Source organism: Drosophila takahashii, chromosome 3R (assembly GCF_030179915.1).
Source record: "Drosophila takahashii strain IR98-3 E-12201 chromosome 3R, DtakHiC1v2, whole genome shotgun sequence".
NCBI classification, from domain to species: domain Eukaryota; kingdom Metazoa; phylum Arthropoda; class Insecta; order Diptera; family Drosophilidae; genus Drosophila; species Drosophila takahashii.
Genome location: NC_091681.1, coordinates 17,132,922 through 17,154,058, shown reverse-complemented (window position 1 = coordinate 17,154,058; position 21,137 = coordinate 17,132,922). Strand labels below are relative to the sequence as shown.

Sequence of the window (21,137 nt, the reverse complement as noted above, 5' to 3'; positions counted from 1 at the left end):
AACTCTTTGGAAAACGCAGTTTAACTTGGGAATTCGTAACGCATCCAAAAATATAGCATTCATCGAGGTTTATTTTTGATGCTGCATAGTGTTATTAATAGATGTGTTAATTATCCTACTATTCATTACATATTTCCCCATCAAAAAACCTTATTAGATATGGAAATTCCTAAGTAGTAATTATTAAAGATTGGAAATCGTTTAAATGTTAGCTTTCGAATTTAAATCCCGGAATATTTGCCTTTGCGGTCGACAAAATAAAACAAATTAAAAATGAATATTTTATGGTGAATGTGTGAAGCCCAGCCAGCCATCCTGGCTGCCCGCTCCCAAAGGATTTGGGTCAACCTGGCCGCAAAAGGCGGCTGGAGAGGAGAGATTTGCAAATTGGCCAAGATTTATAGTGTTAGCCACGGCGGTTGGATCGCCAGCGCACCTCTGTGCGTGCTGGTGAAAAGTTTTCCCGGCTCGCTGGGAGGTGGAAATTAACGCAGGGACAAGCGGAACAGCTGAGCCGAAACCAAAACAGGAGGACCTGTCTGGGCGCAGTCTGTTTGGGTTTTCGGGGGGGGGGGGCCTTTTCCGCCAAGCTTTTGGGCCAACTGGCACCTGGCTAAAATGAAAAGGGGGAGGGTTTTACCTACACCCGCATAGAAGTCTGCCGACTAATCTGTTAATTTATGTTGAAAAGTTCAGGGAAGTTTCGAAGCGCTTAGCAAACAAATTGCAATAAATTATTAAGAATATTTGCACACAAAACGGGCGTGTGACGAGGATAGGGTGAGGGGGGGCCACAGTTTTTGTGCATTTCATTAATTTATGTTTCGTTGCCTGCCAAAAACTTCTCGCCACTTGTGTGGATAATTTGATTTCTCCGTAGAACAACTTTACACAGCCAGCAGGCGAGATTCACACGCAAAGATAAACACGAGCCCGTGACTGTGCCTTGTGTCCTGTGTGTCCCTTGTCCCCTGTTTCGTATCCCTGGTATCCTGGGTATCCTGAATCCCCCATCCCTTTTTCCCGTCGAGAGTTGAGGGTCGAAAGTGGCCAACGAAAAGTTAAAATGTTCTTATGCATAAGTGATGCGCTGGCGCCTCGTCCTTTTTCGCCTTTCAACTGGCGACAAAGTCCTCACGAAGTGCCCGCATTGCAGTTGTTTCCGCTTTGCTTCGTTTCACTCGGCCGCCGCATGAAAACTTAATGTCGTAATTAACTGTTTGCGTTTGCGCTTTAAGAAGAATGTCGCGTATACGCCCCGTGCGCTCCTCTCTCCTCTTAAATCGCGTATGCGCCCCTTAAGCCGAGATTTAAACGCATCGCGTGACCCACTTGCAGGCGACTGCAACTTTCAATGGCACAACGTGTCACTTTATCAAAAGCAAAAATCTGGCAAATGGTGTGACACGAATTTCCGGTGGCCAGGAGGCGAAACAAAGGCAAATAGTGCAAAACAAGGCTGACTGGCATTTCGACTGGGTGAACCGGAAATGGCTGTGAAAACATCATAGCTCGAACTTCCCATCCATACGAATTAACTTTGATGACTTGGCGGAAAAGGCAAAAAGCCAGTTACCTGGCGCGATTCCATTTCCGCCGCTTAACGTCATTAAATGCGCTGAAAATTGAAATTGAAATTTTCGGCCAAAAGCTAAGCACCCAGCTCCAAAACTGCCGAAATAGAAGCAAATCCCTGGGATCAACCGGATGAGCCAATTCCTCAATTGGCTGGCTGTGAAATAAGATTGTCAACTGCAATTAGCGCGCTTAATGCAGCTTTCGGATGCGAATTGACAGCCAGACAGCGTGTCCTTCTGGGCTGTCAATCTGCCAGATGCTTACCTTATCCACTTGCCTGCCATCCTGTCAGCCAGTTTACGGCACGCATCCTGAAGGACCCAGGACGAAGGACTGCCGTGGCCCCACTCAGACATGCATTCGCTGCTCACCACTGCGAGTAGTGGCCCCTCCAAGTTGCACATTTAAAGACTGCGGCGACTCGAGTGCCCTTCTCCGTCGGCTGATGGCCCTCCACCTAACGCACCCGCACTGCCAACCACACTTGGCTAAATGGGCCATAGAAAACGGTTGCGAGCTGTTTTGCTCGACTGCAAATTAAATAAACCCCCGAGATTATAAAGTTATGGGTAAAGTAGGGCCAGAAATGAAAACATCCGCCGCAAATACTCTGGAATTATTTGAGCAATTGTATACATTTATTCATGGAGATTAAATTGCTGATTTGGATTGTTCTAAAGTATACCGAACTTTAAAGGCAGGTTTATGAAGTTTTATTAATATTTTCACAATATTTCAAAATACGATTTGGGCAGAAAGTAGAATCAATAACAAACTATTTATATTGTTCGTCGTAAACTTTTTTAAATTTTTAATTTTATTGCAAAAACAATATTTTTAAGAGCCCATTTGAATAGCAACAAACTCAATGTTATTAAATTAAGGGTAATTTATAAAATAGTTAATTTTAAATCGTAAAGTAACACTTTTAATTTATGAATAAAAAATTAAAAAATATGTTATACACTTTTTTACTAAAGCCTTTAATTTTATATACGTTTTTTTAATGAAATATTTTTACACGTTGGACTACATTAATGGTATTTAAACCAAAATGAACCATTTGGTAATATCCATAATTTCAACCCACTCATTTTACACTTCTAGTTAAAATACACAATTAAATTAATTAAAACATTATAATGGATTTTATTCAGCTTCAGTCGGTGATTTGTTAGAACTATTAACAACTATTTAAATTAGATTAATTTACGGGCAGCAATCACTTGGCCTGGCAGCACTTGGCTCCCGACTTGGAGGCGCATTGGCATTGGCTGTTTCCGGCGCAGTTACCTCCGCACTTTCCGGCTGAGCACTGGCAGTCTAAGGAGAAGAAGGGATTTAATTTATAAGAATCACCTTTTAATAGATCAATTTCCTCCAGGAGGATTTGTACTTACTGTTTCCGCATCCCTTGCAAGGCATCTTGTTGGTTTTTTGGTTTGTTGGCTGTAGTATTCCCGGAACTTTGAAGCTTTGAAACTTTTTGTGATGCCTTGTGCTTAGCAAACTCTGCTTTTTATACCCAATCCAGACCGATCGAAACATCTATGGGCCGTGCTGGCTGATTAGATAAGAATGCCGTGTGCAGTTGCGCGCGATCGACGTGCGCAAAAACATAATGCTGTTTCTGTTTTTTGTGCCCAACGTTGATAAGGCTACTTTGCGCACGCCCTGATAAGTACAATATAGATTTGGTGGTGCGCAAAGCACTAGGAGAACTATAAGAAGGCTGGGCCGCTTAGCTGCAATCATCAAACAGTGCTAACAGCAAAGTCAATAAAGTTCTTTCTAATATCTTCAAAGAAACAATATAAAAATACAACATGGGTTGCAAGGCTTGTGGAAACAGTGAGTATACAAATATTTGATTGACTCCTCAAAGGAGATAATTAAATCCCGATTTAATCCCTAGACTGCCAGTGCTCGGCCACCAAGTGCGGCGATAACTGCGCCTGCAGCCAGCAGTGCCAGTGCTCCTGCAAAAACGGACCCAAGGACAAGTGCTGCTCCACCAAAAACTAAACACATATTGACCCCATTTTTAGCTCCTCCTGCTTTTTGTGATATACCACCTTCCCTCTTCGGCATGAAATCCAAATAAATCCAAACAATCAACTCAATTTAATGTTTAAAATCAAATCTTTATTGGCCATTTTGACAAGAATAGTTCTTTAGTTATTTCCCACTTTAGTTTTAGAAATTGCACACCCAATTAGCGTTTGAAATTACATTTAAAACACTTACACAATGTACACAATTAATTCAAGTACACAGTGAGTACGAGTACAGGACATTCAAATAGTATCCAAATATCAACATTGTTTTTGGCGAGCTTTTCTCATGTGTAGATGTTTGTGTGTGTATAGTTTTGTGGGGAATGTGTGTGTCTGTTTTCATATGATAGTTTTCACAATAAAACATTAAAAACTTTACGTACACAATGTTACATTTTGTTGCTCACACTGTGAGTGAACAAAAGGAAATCCGCTTTCATTCGCATTCAAGTGTTTCAATTGTTTATTGAATTGTTTATTTATTTGGGGGTGTACTTAAGTCTTATAAAATTCTTAAGGTTCACGTACAAAGCTAAGTGTAGTGTTGTGTTATTATTGTTGTTGTTTACATAATTGATTATGTTTACGATCTCCCCTTGCAAGCGGTGTGAGTGTGCTTCTCGTGTCTCTGATAGCTGACTAAAAAGGCAATCGCATTTGGCGCATTTGAAATGCATTGCAAACTCTGCCCTGATGACTCAAACAAACAAGTTTCAAAAAAAATATACACGGATTGGTTAAATTTTAGCGCATTTTCAGCAATGGAAGCCAATAAAGGATGGGTTATAAAGCAATTCACAATGTTACTTAGATTAAATATAGACTAAAATAAACGCAAACAATTCTTGCGTTGCTGCTCTCGTTGATTTGTTTCATCTTCGATTAACATAGGCTTAGCACGCGAAGTAATTTGTATTTCAAAGTTCTAAAACTAAGGCGATTAAAATTAAAATCAAAATCAAAAATTTAGATTCAACAAATAGTTACTAACTAACTAAACCGATTCTCTCATCATTACCATTTAAACGTAATGCTTTGTCACAGACGAACACGTCCATTGTACAAAAAAAAGAAATTATATGCATACATATATAAAGGTATATATAAAAATATAAAACGAATAACATGCGGACACATTCCAAAGGTTTATACAACACAGAAATTCTAAATTCTGCATAAGTCAGACACAATCATAATCACGATAGAGTCAATGTTCTGGCTGTGTGCTGTGGGTGTTTGTGTTGAGGTGTCGCAATTTGCATGCATTGCTCTGGTAGATCTTATTGTTGTTGTTGATGTTGTTCTTGTGGTTTGGCGTTTCACAAAAAGCTGCAAGGATAAAGGTAAGAGTTCAGTTTAAAATTGATAAAATTAAATTCTACCAAAATAGTTAGTCCTTAGTGGCATGTAAGTAGTAGGTACACGAGTAACATTTAAAATCTGCAGCTAACTTGGTTTTCAAAAATAGTTTCACCATCTGCGACGAGAAAGCGCTGTGTACATATATACGTATATAAATATATAGATAATCTCCATGTAAATTCGTAATTTCGTTTCATTCCCTGTGCAGAGTTTTCACTCTTCTAGCTAGACTTAAAAAGCTATCGGATCCATGACCATTGAAACCAGCTTGCTCCGGTTCCTAACCTTTCTCAGGACTTTCTCAGTTTGTGTATAACGTGTGTAAATAGCGTAAAACGACAATTAACGTTCAAAATACGTTTAACAATTAACATTTAATACGTAGCATAATAAACCTCTTCACTGTATATAATATTTTCTCTACATTAACATTTAACTACAACTGATTTGTTTCGTTTTCAATCTGAACCGAAGTGCAAGGAAGTTGTATGTAAGTGCGTTTTTAGGTGTAACAATATCAAGAGATAAAATACGTACCAAAACAAAACCTTCCACTACACGATGCATTCGCAAATCTAATAATTACATCTAGATAACATTAAATAAAACTTTCGAATAGCACAATGAGTCATGCGCCAGATCGTTGCAATCGTTGAGGTGGCGTAAACATCATCGTCGGACTTCCAAGATAGCGGCACACGGTCAGGCGGCTATCTGATTTCGTTTATACATAGGCTTCTCTATTTCTATAGTTTCAAAAGTTCTCAAATTGCGCCATCGAGTCGAAGTCCGTCATTCCAAAGTCACCACTAAAAGAGGTTTCGAACGAATTGGTTTAAAAATGAGAAAAGAAAATCATTAATAAATAATAATAAATCGGGACTAAATAAATCGAAATCATGCGGGTGGCTCGGGAAAAAGGTATTAAGTATGCTTGAGATGTGGGGCAAAATCAGAATGAAATGACAGAAGTGCGGCGCTAAGTGAAAATTTGAGTAATTAGGAAATTTAGCAAAGCTAGTCCCTAACGTTAAATATAATAACAATAACATCAAATTGAGTAACATCGAATGGCAATGCAAATAACAACGAACATGCAAATAATCGAACAACAACCCTCCAAAAGGGCATGCAGGAATATCTTTTTAAGTCTAGTATAGCAATCAGTTTTAAAGATTTGTCAATTATATTAGCTTCATTTTCTTTAATCTGAAATTTCCGAAATCGGTTGCTTGACTAACTCAGATCGGTTTTGGATTTACAGGTGCATGATGGTGCTATTCTGCAAGCTGCGTTCAAAGCGAAATATAGAAGAGGGTAAACAAGATAAGCGGTTAGAGGGTATCATTTTAAATTTGGAAGAGTTTCTTGATTGGGATTTCTTACAATATTCATCGAGTTGAGGCTGAAAAGTTTAAAAAGATGGCAATACTTTGAACATAAAGGCAAAAATAAAAGAGACTCATCACTGAACGCAAACGTAACGTAAATAATTGGTTAGGTCTCTTAAAACTACATTGCGAACTATCAATAGAGTTAGTAATCTCCTTGGAGAGCCCATCTGAAATTCATGAATCAGGGGTGACCTTTGGCATGTGCTGCTAAATGAGGCGATGCAATGGAATGAGCGAATGAAGTGACCAGCAGCTTATTCGATTTGGGGTAATTAAGGGAGTGGATCGATCTGTGAGTGAATGCGGACGAACAGCTTGGGAATTATAAACCACGATTGGGTTGCAGTGATCTGGATCGAGTGATTTGAATGCGAAACTTAACTAAAATGTTATACCTTTCGGTAAGTGTGGCACAATCAACAGCCATCGGGTGTGGATAGTCTGAATAAAAGGCGATGGCACAGCGTAAGATCAATAATTGTAAACGTACTCTCTATAGGAGCTCTTCATTATGGCATCACTGATTTCATTTATCACAGGGTCGTTGGGTGGGACGCCATTCAGAATTTGTTCTATGACATCGAACGTAACGATAGGTGCGGAATCTGATTCCTCATGTCTCGGTGGGCTATAGCAAGTGTCGACGCTTTCTGGCGAGTAAGGAACGACGCTTTGGGGCGAGAAAGCGACGGCGCTTTGTGGCGAGTCACTGAACCGTCACCAAAAAATCAATCAATCAATAGCCGCAAAAGGTTGAAAATGAAAATAAACAAAGTAGAGTAGGGTAGGTAAGTTTCTGTGTAAGTACAAATAAGTAAAGTCAACTGACATGGCGAGCTCATCGAAGAGCTCAGACAGAGTTTCCAATTAATTTTATTAGTTCGTTAACAAAAGAGCCTCAATTTTTGGTTAGTCGGGAACAAACGTCTTTTTTGCACCTCTTTACAACGTCCTTTTCCAATTCAAAGTATTGCAATCTGATTAAACTTTTTGTCAAAAACAATCATAATCAAAAGTAAGGTAAAGCAAGTAAGCTGAAACAAATAAGGCGGATCAGCCATGACATAGAGGCTTTATCGATCATCTCGGGCCAAGGATTAGCTCTCTACTCAAGCACTCAAGCCAAGGACAAACTCAATAGTTAGGAAATAGATCATTGTTATAGTTGTTGCTGTTGGCGGTCGATTTGGTGTGTTAGCTGTGGCGTAGGCATCCAAAACTTACTTTCCCAACTGCATGTTTTCCTGCGCACCGTGATGATGCGGTGTTCCGCTAGTGGACACATTGTCCCCGTTGCTGCAAACGTGGACGTGCAATGTGCTCTTCACATAGCCGGTCACGGGATCTAGAACGAGGGGTTCGGGTTCTGATTAGGAGTGTTGGACCGTCGTGCCATCTCAGATTGCATTCCTACCTTGACGCTTTGAGTAGAAATCGCCAAAGGCGTCGTCCCTTCTCACGGGACTGGCGTTGCGATCGCTGGGATGCAGCCAGCACAGCACGTCCAGATCGCGAATGCGATCGGCCAGGTTCAGCACCTGGAAATCACGGGCAGTCCAGGGCGCCAGCATGGTGACTTCCCCCAATGGGTTTACGTAGGCGATGGAGACACCACCTGCAGTTCCAAAAAGAAATCATTACTATGACTAGACCTTCCAAACAGTGATCCACACTCACCTAGCTCGCTGTCGGAGAAGCGAATCAGGAAGGTGCCGATGCCATACGATGAGCGCAGCAGATCAGCGTGCGCCTTGGCCTTGTTGATGAAGCCCATGATGCAGCCAGCCTTCCACATGTTCAACATCTGATCTTTGGTCAGTTTCATGATGGCAAAGAACCACTCCCAGAAGGTGAAGGACCTGTCGGGCAAGGGCTCCTTGCAGAACTGGTTCCACGTAATGTACTCGGATCGCTCCTCACGCTGAAGCTTCTCGTCTGTAGGCACAATGAAAATAATGATTTAGCATATTTGCATATTTTTATAGGATAAAGATAGATCAATTCCGAAAACACCAAAGTTCGTTTCAATAAAAATATAGTTTAAAATAATGGCATATTTTATTTGATTTTCATATTTGCATAAAATGCATATGCATAAAATATGCAAAATATAAAATAAACTCATTTTTTCCCAAATTTAAGGAAACCCTATTTATATTTCCAACGAGTAGGCGAGAAGGGGTCAAAAATAGTAAAAGGACCAGAAAGGTTGTTGGCCCTATCGGCCAAACTGCTCGTTTAAATTGCTCGCCGTGCTTACTGAAGGTTCCCTACAATACCAGAAGGCTGCATTAAAAATTTGCGCCTCCAGTTGTTCGCATATATTTTGCAGATTTTATGCTTATATTTTATGCATATATTTTGCATATTTCCGATATGCATCCGAATTTATTAGATTTGAAATATATGACACCTTCCTAGAAATTTTGGTAAAAATCGGACCAAAAATGGACAATGATGCAAAATCCGATCATTGATTATTTAACAACAATTAGTGAGAGACCAACTTACAAAGGAAATCCAGGTTATCAATAGTCAGTGAGCGCCCAGTGCAGGAGCCGAATTTAATGTTTAGCGCAACCGACAGCTGGGCCCAGGTAACACGATCCGTGATCACGAAGGGATCGCGCACAATCTCCGCGAACGCATTGTCCCAAGTGATGGTAGCCCAGGACTGGGGCTCCTGGTTGCCATGGACGATCACCACCACGGGCAGTGACAGGGTCCACACGCGGATCTGGAAATCGTTTACAGTGGTCGTGGTGTAGAAGAACAGGGCGAACTTCTCATCCATAACGCTCTCGGTGCCCTTCTTCTCAGCCCGCTTGATCTTCTTCAGCTGCATATTGCGGAAGCTGGCTGAGAACAAATGGTTGCTCTGCTGAAACTCCATGGTGCTGGAGGCGTTTAGAATCTCGCCAGACGATTGACCGCTCAGGCTGCTGTTGTCCACCTGCGTGTTGCGAGTTACGAAGCGTTGCGACTGGATCTCTGCGAAGAAAGGTGATCAAATGTTAGTAACTTGTATTATAGTTTAACTTTTATAGTTACCCGACATGATGATGCATTCGACAGTGGGCGGATTGTTGTGGATGCCCAGCTGTGAGCCTATAAGCCAGCGCACAGATGCCGCGAACCGTGTGTTGGTCTTCATAACCTGCGGCGGCTGTTTGTCCACAATGAAGGCGGAGCAGACCAGGTTCTTCTGCGCATTCTGCACCTGTTCAAGCAGAATTGTTAGCTCCGGCTCTTCACTGACCAGCCGTACGCGCATCGTCTCCTTGACGGCGGCCAGCATGTGGGCGATGAATGTCTCGAGCATCTCAAAGCAGTTCTGGATGTCATCCAGCGAGCCCTCATTGAATGGAGCTCCGTTTCCGGCCTGTGCTTGCTGGTGGCGCCAGTTCTTCAGCTCGTGTATGACCATCTCGTGCAACGACTCGTAGTACATAAAGCTGCGACGCATTCTGTTCACAATGGACGCCTTCTCATCCATCAGACTTCTGAAGGCAACCTCCGCGTTCGGCGAGGATGTGGCGTTCAGCATGTAGCCATAGTTCTGGACAAGCAGCTTCAAGGCGTTGGCGCATTGGCCGAACTCGTTGAGGCTCTGCATGATCTGGTGCTTCAAGTCGAACAGCTCCACCTTGGGCGCGGCCATTCCGAGGGCTGGCGATACCATGCCGCCGGTATTTTGTACATTGTGTATGGCAGCCATGCTTTGGACCACCGACGGATTGCAGCTTTGGTTGGACACCGCCAGCAGGTCACTGGTGTCCATGTAGCCGGTAACCATGGGCGTGTTGTTCATGTTGTAGGGATTGAGCGGCATCGATTGGCCTGCGCTGGCAGCCACACTCTTCTCGGTTACCAGTTGCAACTCCTTTTGCAGGCCGCTGCGCAGATGTGTGTACAGCTCGACGGCGGAGGTGCGTTGAATGAGGGCGCAAAGCTCCACCACCCGGAACTTGAGCGACTGATCGCTGGCGGTGCGCGTGGAGAGAAGCTTCTGCTGCAGATCCTCGTTGAACTTGAGGGCCACGCGCTCCAATTGGTCCGTGGAGGTGGGTGTGATCTGCTCGGACCTGCGAGGCGGATAGATAAGATTCGAGATTATTTTATGTTCTGTTAATTAACCTGATCGTAGTTTTAATTGGAGTTTTCTGTTGCTGTTGCTTAAATCACCCCATCGCCCCCCACTCGACACTCTACTCACATTATCCTGTCCTCGATCCAGGGCGCCAAGCAGAGGCGCAGGTCGAGGAGGCCCTTCTCCTCGTAGTAGGCCGCCATACGCTGCTCGCAGTCGCCATGGCTGGAGATGCGCTTCCACAGGCTCATGCTCTCTGGCTCTACCCAATATGGATATGATGATGGTATTGTGATTTTGGATGCTTAGCTGTGAAAGCTGAATGGGTATGGTGATCAGTGCAACGGTTTCGGTTTCAGTTTCAGTTTCGATTTCAGTTCTTGTTCTGGGACCCTTTGACGAGGCTCTTGGCCCAATCAATGTCCGACTGGCTTCCACAGGCAAATGAGTCTGAGGCGTCCATAAAATGCACTCGCAAACATGCGAACGAGATCGTGTTTTTCTGATTTGGTTTGGTTTAAGTATGGTTAGGAGGAAACTAAAAATACACAAGCATATGTACATGAGGGTAAGTGCGAGGTTTGGTCAAGATAATGTCACCTAATATTGGATTAATATGTAATGTGATGACGCTATGGTTTTCGAAGGCTTCCTAGGGACACATCCCAATGCGATTTCAACCATATTTGCACTGCAGCCCATAAAGACACCCAATTGTTGACTTATCTACCAAGGTTTGGGGTCTCCCCTTGGTCAAATAACCGAATGCACACAAACAGTATGTTGTTTGAGTCAAAACGAAAGGTAAAGTAAATGCTAATCAGTGAGACATCTTTGTTACGCCTTTTTAGAACTATTACACATTGTAGAAAACTGATAACAGTGGTGGTTTACATTAGAAACTTGTTTACATTATTAAAAACTATAGATTTTGTAGAGAAATCAATTTTATAATCTACAGATATTATTGTTTTATATTTATAAATTAATTCCAATGAACTTGCGTTCCATTTAGGTAATGGAAATATAATTAGTTAGTATAATTCTGAGGAGGAAGCAGATCCCCCAGCCGTATCGTGAGGTCATAGAACATCACTTTATGAGCGCGGTAAAGAGCTGAATGAATGCGAGCGACCGACCGACCGACCAGGCCGGCTTAGCCTTTAATTACCATAACAAAAAATTATTGCAAATGGCAAACACAGCGAGAAAAACCAGCTCGCACGCAAGTGAGAAAGTAAACAAAAAAAAAACGAAGCAAAACAACGCGTGAGGTGAATTCGAGACGCTCTGGACAACAGGTGTGAAAATTAATTGCACCGCCGGGCGAGTCCGATCCGTGGGGAATATGACTCTTTATGGCCATGCTAAATAGTGCTGATAAGGCAGCCTGGTGGCCAAGCCCTTCCTTGGTGGTTCTTGCTTCTTCGTTCTTGCTTCTTGGCCAGGTTTTCTTGTCGTCGAAACGTGACCGTAAATGAGCGGTTACCCAGACGCAGGTCCAGACTCAGAACAAGCTCACAACTCCACAAACTAAAACCGAACCCGAACCGAAGCGTGTTTGCTTTTGTGGTCGATACGCTAATTTCTGTAGTTACCCGGAAAAAAGGCAAGCGCGAGGCTCACGTAGCAAATATGAATGGTTCAAGAAAACGAAGAAGTTTCAAAGAGTGGTGCAAACAAGGCAAACCAGTCCAACAGTCCAGGCAAACGAAATTAGATAAGGATCTAATGACCGAAACAGACCCGAAAATGCAACAAAGGTATAAGGTATAGGGATAGCTTGAAGGAGAGAAGGTGGATGATCAAAACAGGTCGCGGCGATACCTGCTTTTGCCCCCCGGGAACCGATTTCGGATGTGCGGCTCACTAGGTAAGAGAGTCAGGGAGTCAGAGTCGCTTAGGTAGATGGAACCAAACCAATACGATTGTGTGGAAAGGCAGGTTTCTTTCTATTCATAAGTTAATGCTGCTGTTTCTCTTTTTCAGTTTCTGCCCTTCGGGGCAGTTTTTAGTTTTTAGTCCAAACCAAAGTAGTTCAAGGTTCTGGTTAGCTTGTTGCCTCTAATGTGCCAAGTCAGTTGGAAGCAGCAGCAACTCAGTCAAGTTGGCAAAAGTTTTTTGTTTGTTCTTATAGGAGCTCTCCGAACTGGGCGGCCTTAGAAGTACTTTTCCGCTTGTTATCAGCCTTAAAAAGCAGCAAAGTTATTACAGACACACAGCTGCATCGGAGGTGAGTCACCCACTGCCAGGGGTTATCAATTGAAAAGCTTTGAGTGAATAACACACGGAAAACTCGGATTGCTCGTATCGATTGACCAGCTTTATTGAGAAGCCTCCCTGATCCCATTTGGGTTATCTGAGAAGATCAGAGGCTGTCAGGTGGCCACGAGCAGACTGTTTACAAACAATCTGCTATCGATACAATATTATTGTCGCATTGGGCGGATCACTTTGCCAGCAAAACAATAACAAATCACAGAAAAATAAACAAATAAAAGTTATATTAAAATTAAATGGGTTTTCTTTAGGTCTTTACCGATCGATGGAGGGTACTTAACTGAAGACTTGGCTAATTTAACTCCCCACTTTTATAGCTGAAAGTTTTCACTTGATAAGAGGCCAATGACAAAGTAAGAATAGCAAACCATTAAAAGAATGATATGAAAATTATGCCGAAGTTGTTAGAATAATCAGTGTTTGCTGGAAATTTGCCTTATTTCATATATTATTACCATGCTCTGATAACGCAATGACCAAAAGGCATCGATGAATCAATTGCCATGAAAGATTGCGTATGGATTAGGTGGAAAACTTGTCGAGCAAGCGAACAAGTCGCTTATCAGGTCAATTTGCTCACTTTAAATAGCCCTCTACGGCTTCGGGGAAAATCGACGGGAGTCTTGCGTTTATTAGGAACTGCAAAACTAGTGACCGCGTATGGCAAAAAATGTTTGTGCAAATAAACATAGTATTATGAAATTCGGTTAATGGAATTTATATGTTAATTTACGCACATTGCCCTGTTGGAGAGTCATAATTGGGGATCGCTGGTGTATATTATCAACGATAATAACGTACCGCAGGCCCATAATTAAAGCCCAAAATGCATGGATGGATGGATGACTGGGTGGCCGCCGCCCCTCCTCGGAGGCCGAGGAATTCCCATCTGCACTCCATGTCGCTATAGTTTTCAGGCATGTGTCGTCGTTTGGGACCTTAGCTACATAAAGTTGAGTTTTTCTGACGCCATTTCCGAAACACCGGAATACTCTACAAACCTCATAGCACATTTTAAAACATCTAATCAAAAAAATTTCAAAATAGTAATACGCAAATTGCCTCTTGGGAGTTAGTCAGAACTTTTTGATACCGAGTAAATCCTTTTTTTCGGGCACGAATTTATCTTGGTTCTGTGATGCTGGTCCAAAGAAATCCAGTTTTCGTTTCGCCATTCGCATGAGCAGCGGGGCTCAAAGAAAACAAAAACAAAGGCAAAATAAACCAAGGCGCAGACCCAGACGCGATAAAAAAGTTTTGCGGCATTTTAAGTTTCGGTATTGACTGTGCTAAAAGCGAGAAATATCTCCAGCCTGTGACGTCAGCAAAATGCTCACTTGGAAAAAAGTTAACAAGATATAATTATAAAAAAAGTCAAAAATAATTTTAAAAAAAGTAGTGTTATGAAAATTCGAATATGGAATAAATAAAAATGGTCCCTAATAATATTTTGAAGTTCCAAAATTTTAGGGACTTATGGCTGTAGAAAGAGGCAAAATTATAGCATAGTTAAAAAATATTTTTTTGCAGACTTATCAGAGACTTCCTGCGATAAAACTTTTAAACTTTCGTTCTTAAAAATTAAAAAAAAAAATATTTCTTTAATGACCACAAAAATTCCTTTCCAATCTAAAATACGTTTGTTTCGTATTAAAAGTGTGGGAAACAAAGAACTTAAAAATACTCCAAATTGTTTTTTTTTTTCAAATATCTACATGTTAATTTCAATGAGCAAATGTTCGTGTACAAGCCTTTTAACTTTATTTCTAGGAACTAGTTGCAAAGTACAAAGGTTCACAAGAGAAAACTGATAATTTTGAAAGGGGAAATATAATGAATCTTTAAAGAAAATCATCTTTTATTATAATGCGTGTTTTTTCGCTTTGCTTTGCGGGTACAAAAAATATAACATCAGTCGGCATTCACTTCACCGCAAAAGCCGCGATAACCGGTAGTTACCTACCGAACCTCCACTGAACTTCTCCCCCACACGGCCGACATTAGCGATTTATAGCGCCATATAGACCAGGCATATATAGAATGTGTGTTAGTTCGGAGGGGCAAAAATTATTTACTTAGTTGCAGTCCCGCACACGTTAGTCGGCGTTATTTATACGCCGTTGTAAATGTTCACACATGTCCACACGGGGGCTTCTGGGCCCAAATGGAGAGGTATAAAAAGGAAACCCCGAGTCAGGCCGGCTTCAGGGGGTTAAAAACTTGTATGTGTATACAAAACACAGACCTCAAAAGCGCGTCGCACACGCAAACAACACAAGTATATTAAATAAAACCACAACAAATGTGTAACGAAGCTTTTTTTTTCTCTCATTTTTTAAATGTATGTATAAATTCATTTCGATCTCTCGTCGGCGAAAATGTTTTCAGTTGCAAAACTTGAATTTGCATTGACGTCTATCTTTTGGACGACCAGCGTTCGGAGAATCGACGTATATCCAATGCATATACTACATACGTACTATATTCGCTCAAACAAAAGCTAAACAAATCGTTGGATTTGGCCCGGAAATGGGACGGTTACTATGCATCTCACAAAAGTATGCGGGGGTACTTCAAAAGGGATTTTCTCAGAATTGATAATGCAAATTAATCAGTTTCCATAATCAGTAAAAGGTCCGTGGAAGTCAATGTCTAATCTCTCAGTGCCTCTGGCGACCTTGAGCCTTGCATTTTCCACAATGACAATCCGGTGCATACAAAGAAAGTGGTTTCGCCTGTGTGGCAGTGAAAAGTGAACTGGTTGGGCTGTTTTTTTTTTTTGTATATGTAAAGCAGTGGGTCCAAGAAAAATATAAGTCAATTCAGCGTTTGCCGGGGGAAAACCCGCAGTTCATAGTAATCTGCATCTACAATTGAGTGCCAATTGTTATGGCATACATACATGTATACATTCTTGACCAACGGACTGTTTGTCTGTAGATATAAACACACACGAGTATCTGTATCTCAACAAGTTCTCTTGCCGGCCAGCTGCCCACACAAAAATGTTGCTTTTTTTGCTGCCCCGCTCGACAAACAAAAAGGCGAATCGCAAACAAACAGAGAAATACACAGTGAGCAAGATCGAGGGAGAATAACAAAATAGCCCAATTGCACTTTTAGCCGTGTGTGTGATTAATGCGGAGCTTTAAAAAGCCAAGTAGGCGCGTTTTAGATAAGCATTTGGTGGATGAGTCATCATCGCTGAAAATCAGGCAATCTTTACTCCACACCGAGCCACTTTGTTTATCTTTGGATATCTGCGCTGCGAAATCTTTGGGATAAACAATCTGCAGATACAGATTGAGAATAATCCCCTAGAAAAGTGGTATGCACACACAATTTGGCGTATTGCCACAGCGAAAATTCTGGAAAACGTGTTATCTGCAATGTGGGCGTATAAACAAGATATGGGCCAGATAGAAAAGATAGAAGAGATTCCAATTTTCAGGCGAATTGAAAAGCTTTAGGGAATCCAAGTGCCGCCAAGTGGAAAGTTTTATGGCAGCAGCCGGGAACTGATAAGACCAAGATTTCAAACTACGTATCATAAAACGTTAGACAAGTTGGTGAAACAGTGATACCTCGGTTGCACGAAAACGCATTATCTATAAGTGGCTAGATTGCATTTTGAAGAGGGTTTCTTTTTCATTCTTTGTAGATTTTTTTTCATATTATATTTTTTGTTTAAAAGAATTGGGGTGAAACTGATTGACCTTTACGTTAACATGCATGTTATTTCAATATCAAATTAAACCGTTTTTCATCGATTTTAGCTTAGGATCATGGCATTTTGAAGGGGTTTTCTTTTCCATACTCTGTAGGTTTATAAAAAATCATCCCAAATAATGTCTAAATTAAATAAAAATAAAAAAATACATAAAAGTATAAACGCTTCAATAGGTTACAAAAAAAAACTTTTAAAATGTGCTTCCTATTCATGGCACGCCAATATCCCAATTTAAATATTAGTCATGCACTCGGTAAAGAAAAGTTTAGTTGGTGGGGCAAGGCAGTTGGATTGTGTGGCTGGGACACACTACAATTTCCTCGGCCCCTTGGTGGCTTCCAACCTTCCTGACCATTCTATAAAAAAAACCCTCGACTCTAAATACCCAAGAACGAGGGTTCTGTTCTGCCTTTGTTGTTCCTTGGCTGTTCACTTTGCTTTTTGCTTTCTGCTGCTTCGACATTTGTGCCAGCCAGCCGTACATTTTATATTTTTCTTATTCAATTTTTTATAAACAACGCATACACGCTCACGATTTCCCTGTGAGGAGAGAGCCGTTTGTGGTATTTGTTTTTGCACTCATAAAAGTTTAATAAGCATGCCTCAGTGTTCTTCGGCCTGTAAATGTGTGGGTGTACGTCGTACGTCGTACAATGGAACCCCCGCCGTTGCACTACCCCCGACCATCCCCTAAACGGGCTCCCTTTCCCCGCCAAGTGTTATTTAAGTAATCATTTATCGTTCTTGCTCGCCTGACATTTGCACGATGTTTGTCGGCTTTCGAGACTCCGATTCGAATGGGGTATATTGGACTGATTTGCCAGTTTGTCGCCACATGGTTTCTTATCACCAAACATACTTTGCCGGAAGAAAGGACCCATGTTTGTTTTCAAATGTGCTTCTTATCAGTTATATATAACAAACAGTTTTATTATTATATTCAAATAATGTATTTTCCAAATATTTATCAAAATTTGTCAAAATTTGTTGTCACCATGTTTCAAAACAAATGGACTTGTCTGGACCAGGGATCAGTAAGGTTATCAAACAATGACAGCCATCAAACATTGCCTTTTATTGCTTAACATAATAATCTTCGCGGAATATTATTTAATAGATTTAAAAAAATATAATATACCCACTCCTAATCAGCAAAATGTTGACTGCTCCATTTTGCTCGTGTTATTTTTGTAGCTTATTTTTATTAGTTTATTTAATAACTTTTTGAAGGAACTTGACAAAGGCGTTTTAAATGTCAAACACTCTTTGCACTTATTAAAATAAAACAATGGGGATTTCAAAAAATTATCTTTTTAGTATTCTTTTGGGTTTTTTAGGGTCTATTGAAAACTTTTGTTCTGCATTTCTTCCGAATTTGACATATCAATAGGACTCTACAATAATAATGAACCATAGATTTGAAGTGCTACATTTTCGCTTCGTTTTTTCATCGCCGGAACTGGGGACCAGTGATTAACACTAGAAAAGCATAAAGCTTATCGCTCGCTGGCGGAATAAGTGTAAGTACAGTAGGCCCCCAATCTATAAGGTCTGTTCCACTTACGCCTGCAGCACCAGCGATTGAATGCAACGCAATAAGCGACTTTGATAACGAGGTGTCAATGTAACAAAGTAAATAAGGGGAGTCGTCGATAAGAAGCAGAGCTCCGTTTGCGCTTGAGGATAGACTGATTCGCATAATCGGTTAATAATTACGGTCCAGAAATAACTTAAACACATGTGGATTGGATTTGTGGCGATAAACTTTTTTGCATATGTTCGCATCTGACGCGTGTTATAAAACGCAAAAGATTTGGAAGGCCAGATGGTTGAATCGAACGTTAACACCCTAGTTTTTATGAGTTTAACGATTTTTAAGATTGGCGCATTACTAGATTCATGATAAAAATTTTGAGTGCATGCTTACTTTTTTTTATGATTTATGGATAAATAAATAACAATAATGCAATTATACAATTTTAATCTTTTTAAATCCTTAAGAAGTATAGAAAATCCTATATCTTGATACGAATCTTGAATTAAAATCTGTACATAAATAAAAGAAACCTAAGTGCGGTACTATTAGCCATGACATAAACGAAAACCCTTTTGACAACTGTCATAAATCGCCTGTCCATTTAGCCATCGATTAGAGGCCGTACTATGACCAATATTAATCTACTGGGCCCACAACTATCGGGTTTATCAAATGTGAAACGCCAAGGGGTTAACGTTGGCGTCGCTCGCTGACAATCGTAATTTGTCCGAAGTGGTAAGAGCCAGCCGGGTTATAGCCAGGCCAAGAAGTCGAGGAGCGGTGGGGAGAAGGGAGGGGCAGGGGACGAGCGACGACAGTGAGCAAGATAAAAGTGTTGAGCGCGCAGAAGTCGGCGACGTATGAAAGCAAGAGTAGCATGTGAATATGAGAATGATAGGGACCCGTACGCCAGACACAGAGAGAAATTAGGGGGTTTTGATAAAACTAAAGGTGATTTCTATATGATTTGACTATGCCAAGGGTATAAACTTTAAAAATTGATAATTTAAAAATTGAAAGCGATGTAAATTTAACCCTCTTTTTTGCTACCAAATAATAGTAATAGAATTTTTTAGGCTGGCAGATAGTAAAAATATTAATATTGAACAAAAAAGAGTTACCAATTTTTTTCCTTTGCCCGCTAGATGTTCAGCGGAAATGGAAGAAAAATGTAAAAATAACATTTATATTAATCTTTTATTATCTTTTTCTCCCTGTGCAGGAGTGCGAGCGGGACGGGGAGATGGGGAACAGCTAATATACTCGATATCAGTGTTGTTGTTGCTGCCATTTGTGCTATTGCACTCGAAATTCTTGTTGCCTTTGTTTTTATGGGCTTTCCAGGAAACAACAATGAACGGGGGAAGAAGCAGAATGAGAAACAGGAGCGTGAAACACACACACATGGGAATGTTGATGTATAAATAAAGCCTCAAGTGGAAACACATGATGATGGTGCATTGGTTTCGTGGCTAAAATGCAAAGAACCTTCGCGAAGGCCTCGTAGGACCACCCACTGGTCCGCCCACCCCCAAAAGCAGCCACACTTTTTGCGCAGTGCACAATTGCAGTGGAGTCCTCCCGCCCACACATGCATAAATACCCCCCGCCCCCCAAACCCCACAATATTTTTGCTCTTTTTTTTCCTATTTTCTATTTACCTTTGGTTCACAAACACCAGCGCACAACACTGTGTAAACACACACGGCTGGCTGGTATCGGTTTGTTTGTGTTGGTACGCCTGCCGCTGTTGCTCTTCGATATTTCTTTTTTTTTATTATGTATTTGCCGTTTTATTTTTAAATCGCGCTCGCCTCACGCACACAGACACACGCAGTGCGAGAGAGACGGGACACACACTCGCACACCCGCGCACTCGGAATCTAAAGGAGTACTGAGTCCTGGCGAAAAGAAATGCTTTCTAGAAAGCGAGTCCTCGAAGACAAAGTGCAGTTGCAAAAGAATTCAACTGGTTGCGCACTTGAAAATCGGTCCGCTTTTGAACAGTTCGTTTGAGTGGCTAAAAAACGACTGACGCGTTTCAGGTGGGGGCGCAGAAACATCGGTTGAAACATCGACGTTCAATGGCGACTATCGAAGATGCTACATCTCTAAAATGTTAAGATTTTCTAACAGAGATGTTAAGTTACCATGGGCCGGCCTATGTTAGGAAAACACTGAGCGAAAAGATGTTGACAGTGCTAATACAATTTCAGAACTTACAAATACAACTGTTGGGGATTACAAATTCTAATTTGAAAACAGGAAGATGTGAGCTTAAAAATTCTAGCTTTTGTTTCATCAAATTCATAAATATTTTTTTAATTTTTGGAATTTCCATCATAAAGCCAACTGGTGAAGAAATCGAATAGCACAGACTTGAACCTATTCCACACTGTTAACTTAACAGCAATGAAGTGTAATAATAGTAAAATAAACAATTTACCAATAAACAAATATTTAAGAAAAGGGGGTTTACACATTTTCCATTAATTTTGTGGCGCCGCCGATGAAAGTGCGCAAGTTGATTGCACACACACAAGTACATGTCACACACACATGGCGGTGTAATTAATTGCAATTAATTGATTTGTCCACCAAAAGTCAAGGTTACACACTGCACAGAAAATCACAATTAGCGTTTTTTTTGTTTGTCTTATTTTGTGTATTCTGCACATAAACAGAAGGTCCTCCGATTTCACCTGTTGTGCGCAGCAACAAGCGACCATGGGCATGCCACCCCCTTTTCGCGCGAGGGGTAGGAATTTGCTGGGAGGGGGGTTTTAAGGATGGGCCCCGTCAAATCAATGGGCTCTAAATAATTAATTCTTTCCACTTTCGGCCCAGCACTCACCTTCAGATTGGCTTTTTGGTTATGGCCTTTTGGCAATTGCAGGTGGTGGGGAAAAAACCCTTTTTTAGCGTATGAAAACACCGCCTCCAGCACGCGGCTGCTTAGCCCTTTATTCGCAATGCAGCTAGACTTAAATATCACTTTTTAAACACAATTAAAAGAAGTTGTTTTCGTTTTTCTGCGGAGTTTTTGCGAAACGCGACCAGTCAATAGAGATTTCGATAGACAGCACCCACGCAAATAAGTTATCGCTTA

General features: G+C 41.1%; 3 protein-coding genes across 11 annotated transcripts; 1 reads left to right on the top strand and 2 right to left on the bottom strand.

The window, feature by feature from the left end:
* Positions 1 to 2,703: 2,703 nt before the first annotated feature.
* On the bottom strand, positions 2,704 to 3,122 carry MtnE (Metallothionein E). Its single transcript, XM_017149410.3, has 2 exons — positions 2,979 to 3,122; positions 2,704 to 2,901 (listed from the first exon to the last, which is right to left on the bottom strand). Exons 1-2 carry the CDS (start codon positions 3,001 to 3,003, stop codon positions 2,801 to 2,803), a joined length of 126 nt encoding a protein of 41 aa, XP_017004899.1. The 5' UTR covers positions 3,004 to 3,122; the 3' UTR covers positions 2,704 to 2,800.
* A 173-nt stretch (positions 3,123 to 3,295) lies between these two features.
* MtnD (Metallothionein D) lies at positions 3,296 to 3,701 on the top strand. The gene is made up of 2 exons (XM_017149409.2): positions 3,296 to 3,429; positions 3,494 to 3,701. Exons 1-2 carry the CDS (start codon positions 3,405 to 3,407, stop codon positions 3,601 to 3,603), a joined length of 135 nt encoding a protein of 44 aa, XP_017004898.1. The 5' UTR covers positions 3,296 to 3,404; the 3' UTR covers positions 3,604 to 3,701.
* A 671-nt stretch (positions 3,702 to 4,372) lies between these two features.
* Positions 4,373 to 21,098, bottom strand: Stat92E (Signal transducer and transcription activator Stat92E). Of its 9 annotated transcripts, none has more exons than XM_070217884.1 (10): positions 20,883 to 21,098; positions 10,608 to 11,019; positions 9,443 to 10,476; positions 8,903 to 9,382; positions 8,069 to 8,326; positions 7,806 to 8,006; positions 7,616 to 7,757; positions 6,882 to 7,100; positions 5,535 to 5,806; positions 4,373 to 4,964 (listed from the first exon to the last, which is right to left on the bottom strand). In XM_070217884.1, the coding sequence occupies exons 2-9, from the start codon at positions 10,730 to 10,732 to the stop codon at positions 5,752 to 5,754; spliced, it is 2,514 nt and encodes an 837-aa protein (XP_070073985.1). In that variant the 5' UTR covers positions 10,733 to 11,019; positions 20,883 to 21,098; the 3' UTR covers positions 4,373 to 4,964; positions 5,535 to 5,751. The 9 variants fall into 9 exon arrangements, with proteins under 9 accessions (XP_070073985.1, XP_070073987.1, XP_070073988.1 ...); XM_070217886.1 differs by having other exon boundaries at positions 10,608 to 10,799; XM_070217887.1 differs by lacking the exon at positions 20,883 to 21,098 and adding an exon at positions 19,690 to 20,067 and having other exon boundaries at positions 6,787 to 7,100.
* Between the last annotated feature and the right edge of the window lie 39 nt (positions 21,099 to 21,137).

Excerpts from the sequence above, each read along its gene's own strand:
- MtnE (XM_017149410.3), bottom strand. The coding sequence starts at position 3,003 with ATGCCTTGCAAGGGATGCGGAAACA. Across the intron at positions 2,902-2,978 it reads TTGCAAGGGATGCGGAAACA|ACTGCCAGTGCTCAGCCGGA; the intron begins GTAAGTACAAAT and ends TCTTCTCCTTAG.
- MtnD (XM_017149409.2), top strand. The coding sequence starts at position 3,405 with ATGGGTTGCAAGGCTTGTGGAAACA. Across the intron at positions 3,430-3,493 it reads TTGCAAGGCTTGTGGAAACA|ACTGCCAGTGCTCGGCCACC; the intron begins GTGAGTATACAA and ends TTTAATCCCTAG.
- Stat92E (XM_070217884.1), bottom strand. The coding sequence starts at position 10,732 with ATGAGCCTGTGGAAGCGCATCTCCAGCCATGGCGACTGCGAGCAGCGT. Across the intron at positions 9,383-9,442 it reads CGAATGCATCATCATGTCGG|AGATCCAGTCGCAACGCTTC; the intron begins GTAACTATAAAA and ends CTTTCTTCGCAG. Across the intron at positions 8,007-8,068 it reads CTTCTCCGACAGCGAGCTAG|GTGGTGTCTCCATCGCCTAC; the intron begins GTGAGTGTGGAT and ends TTGGAACTGCAG.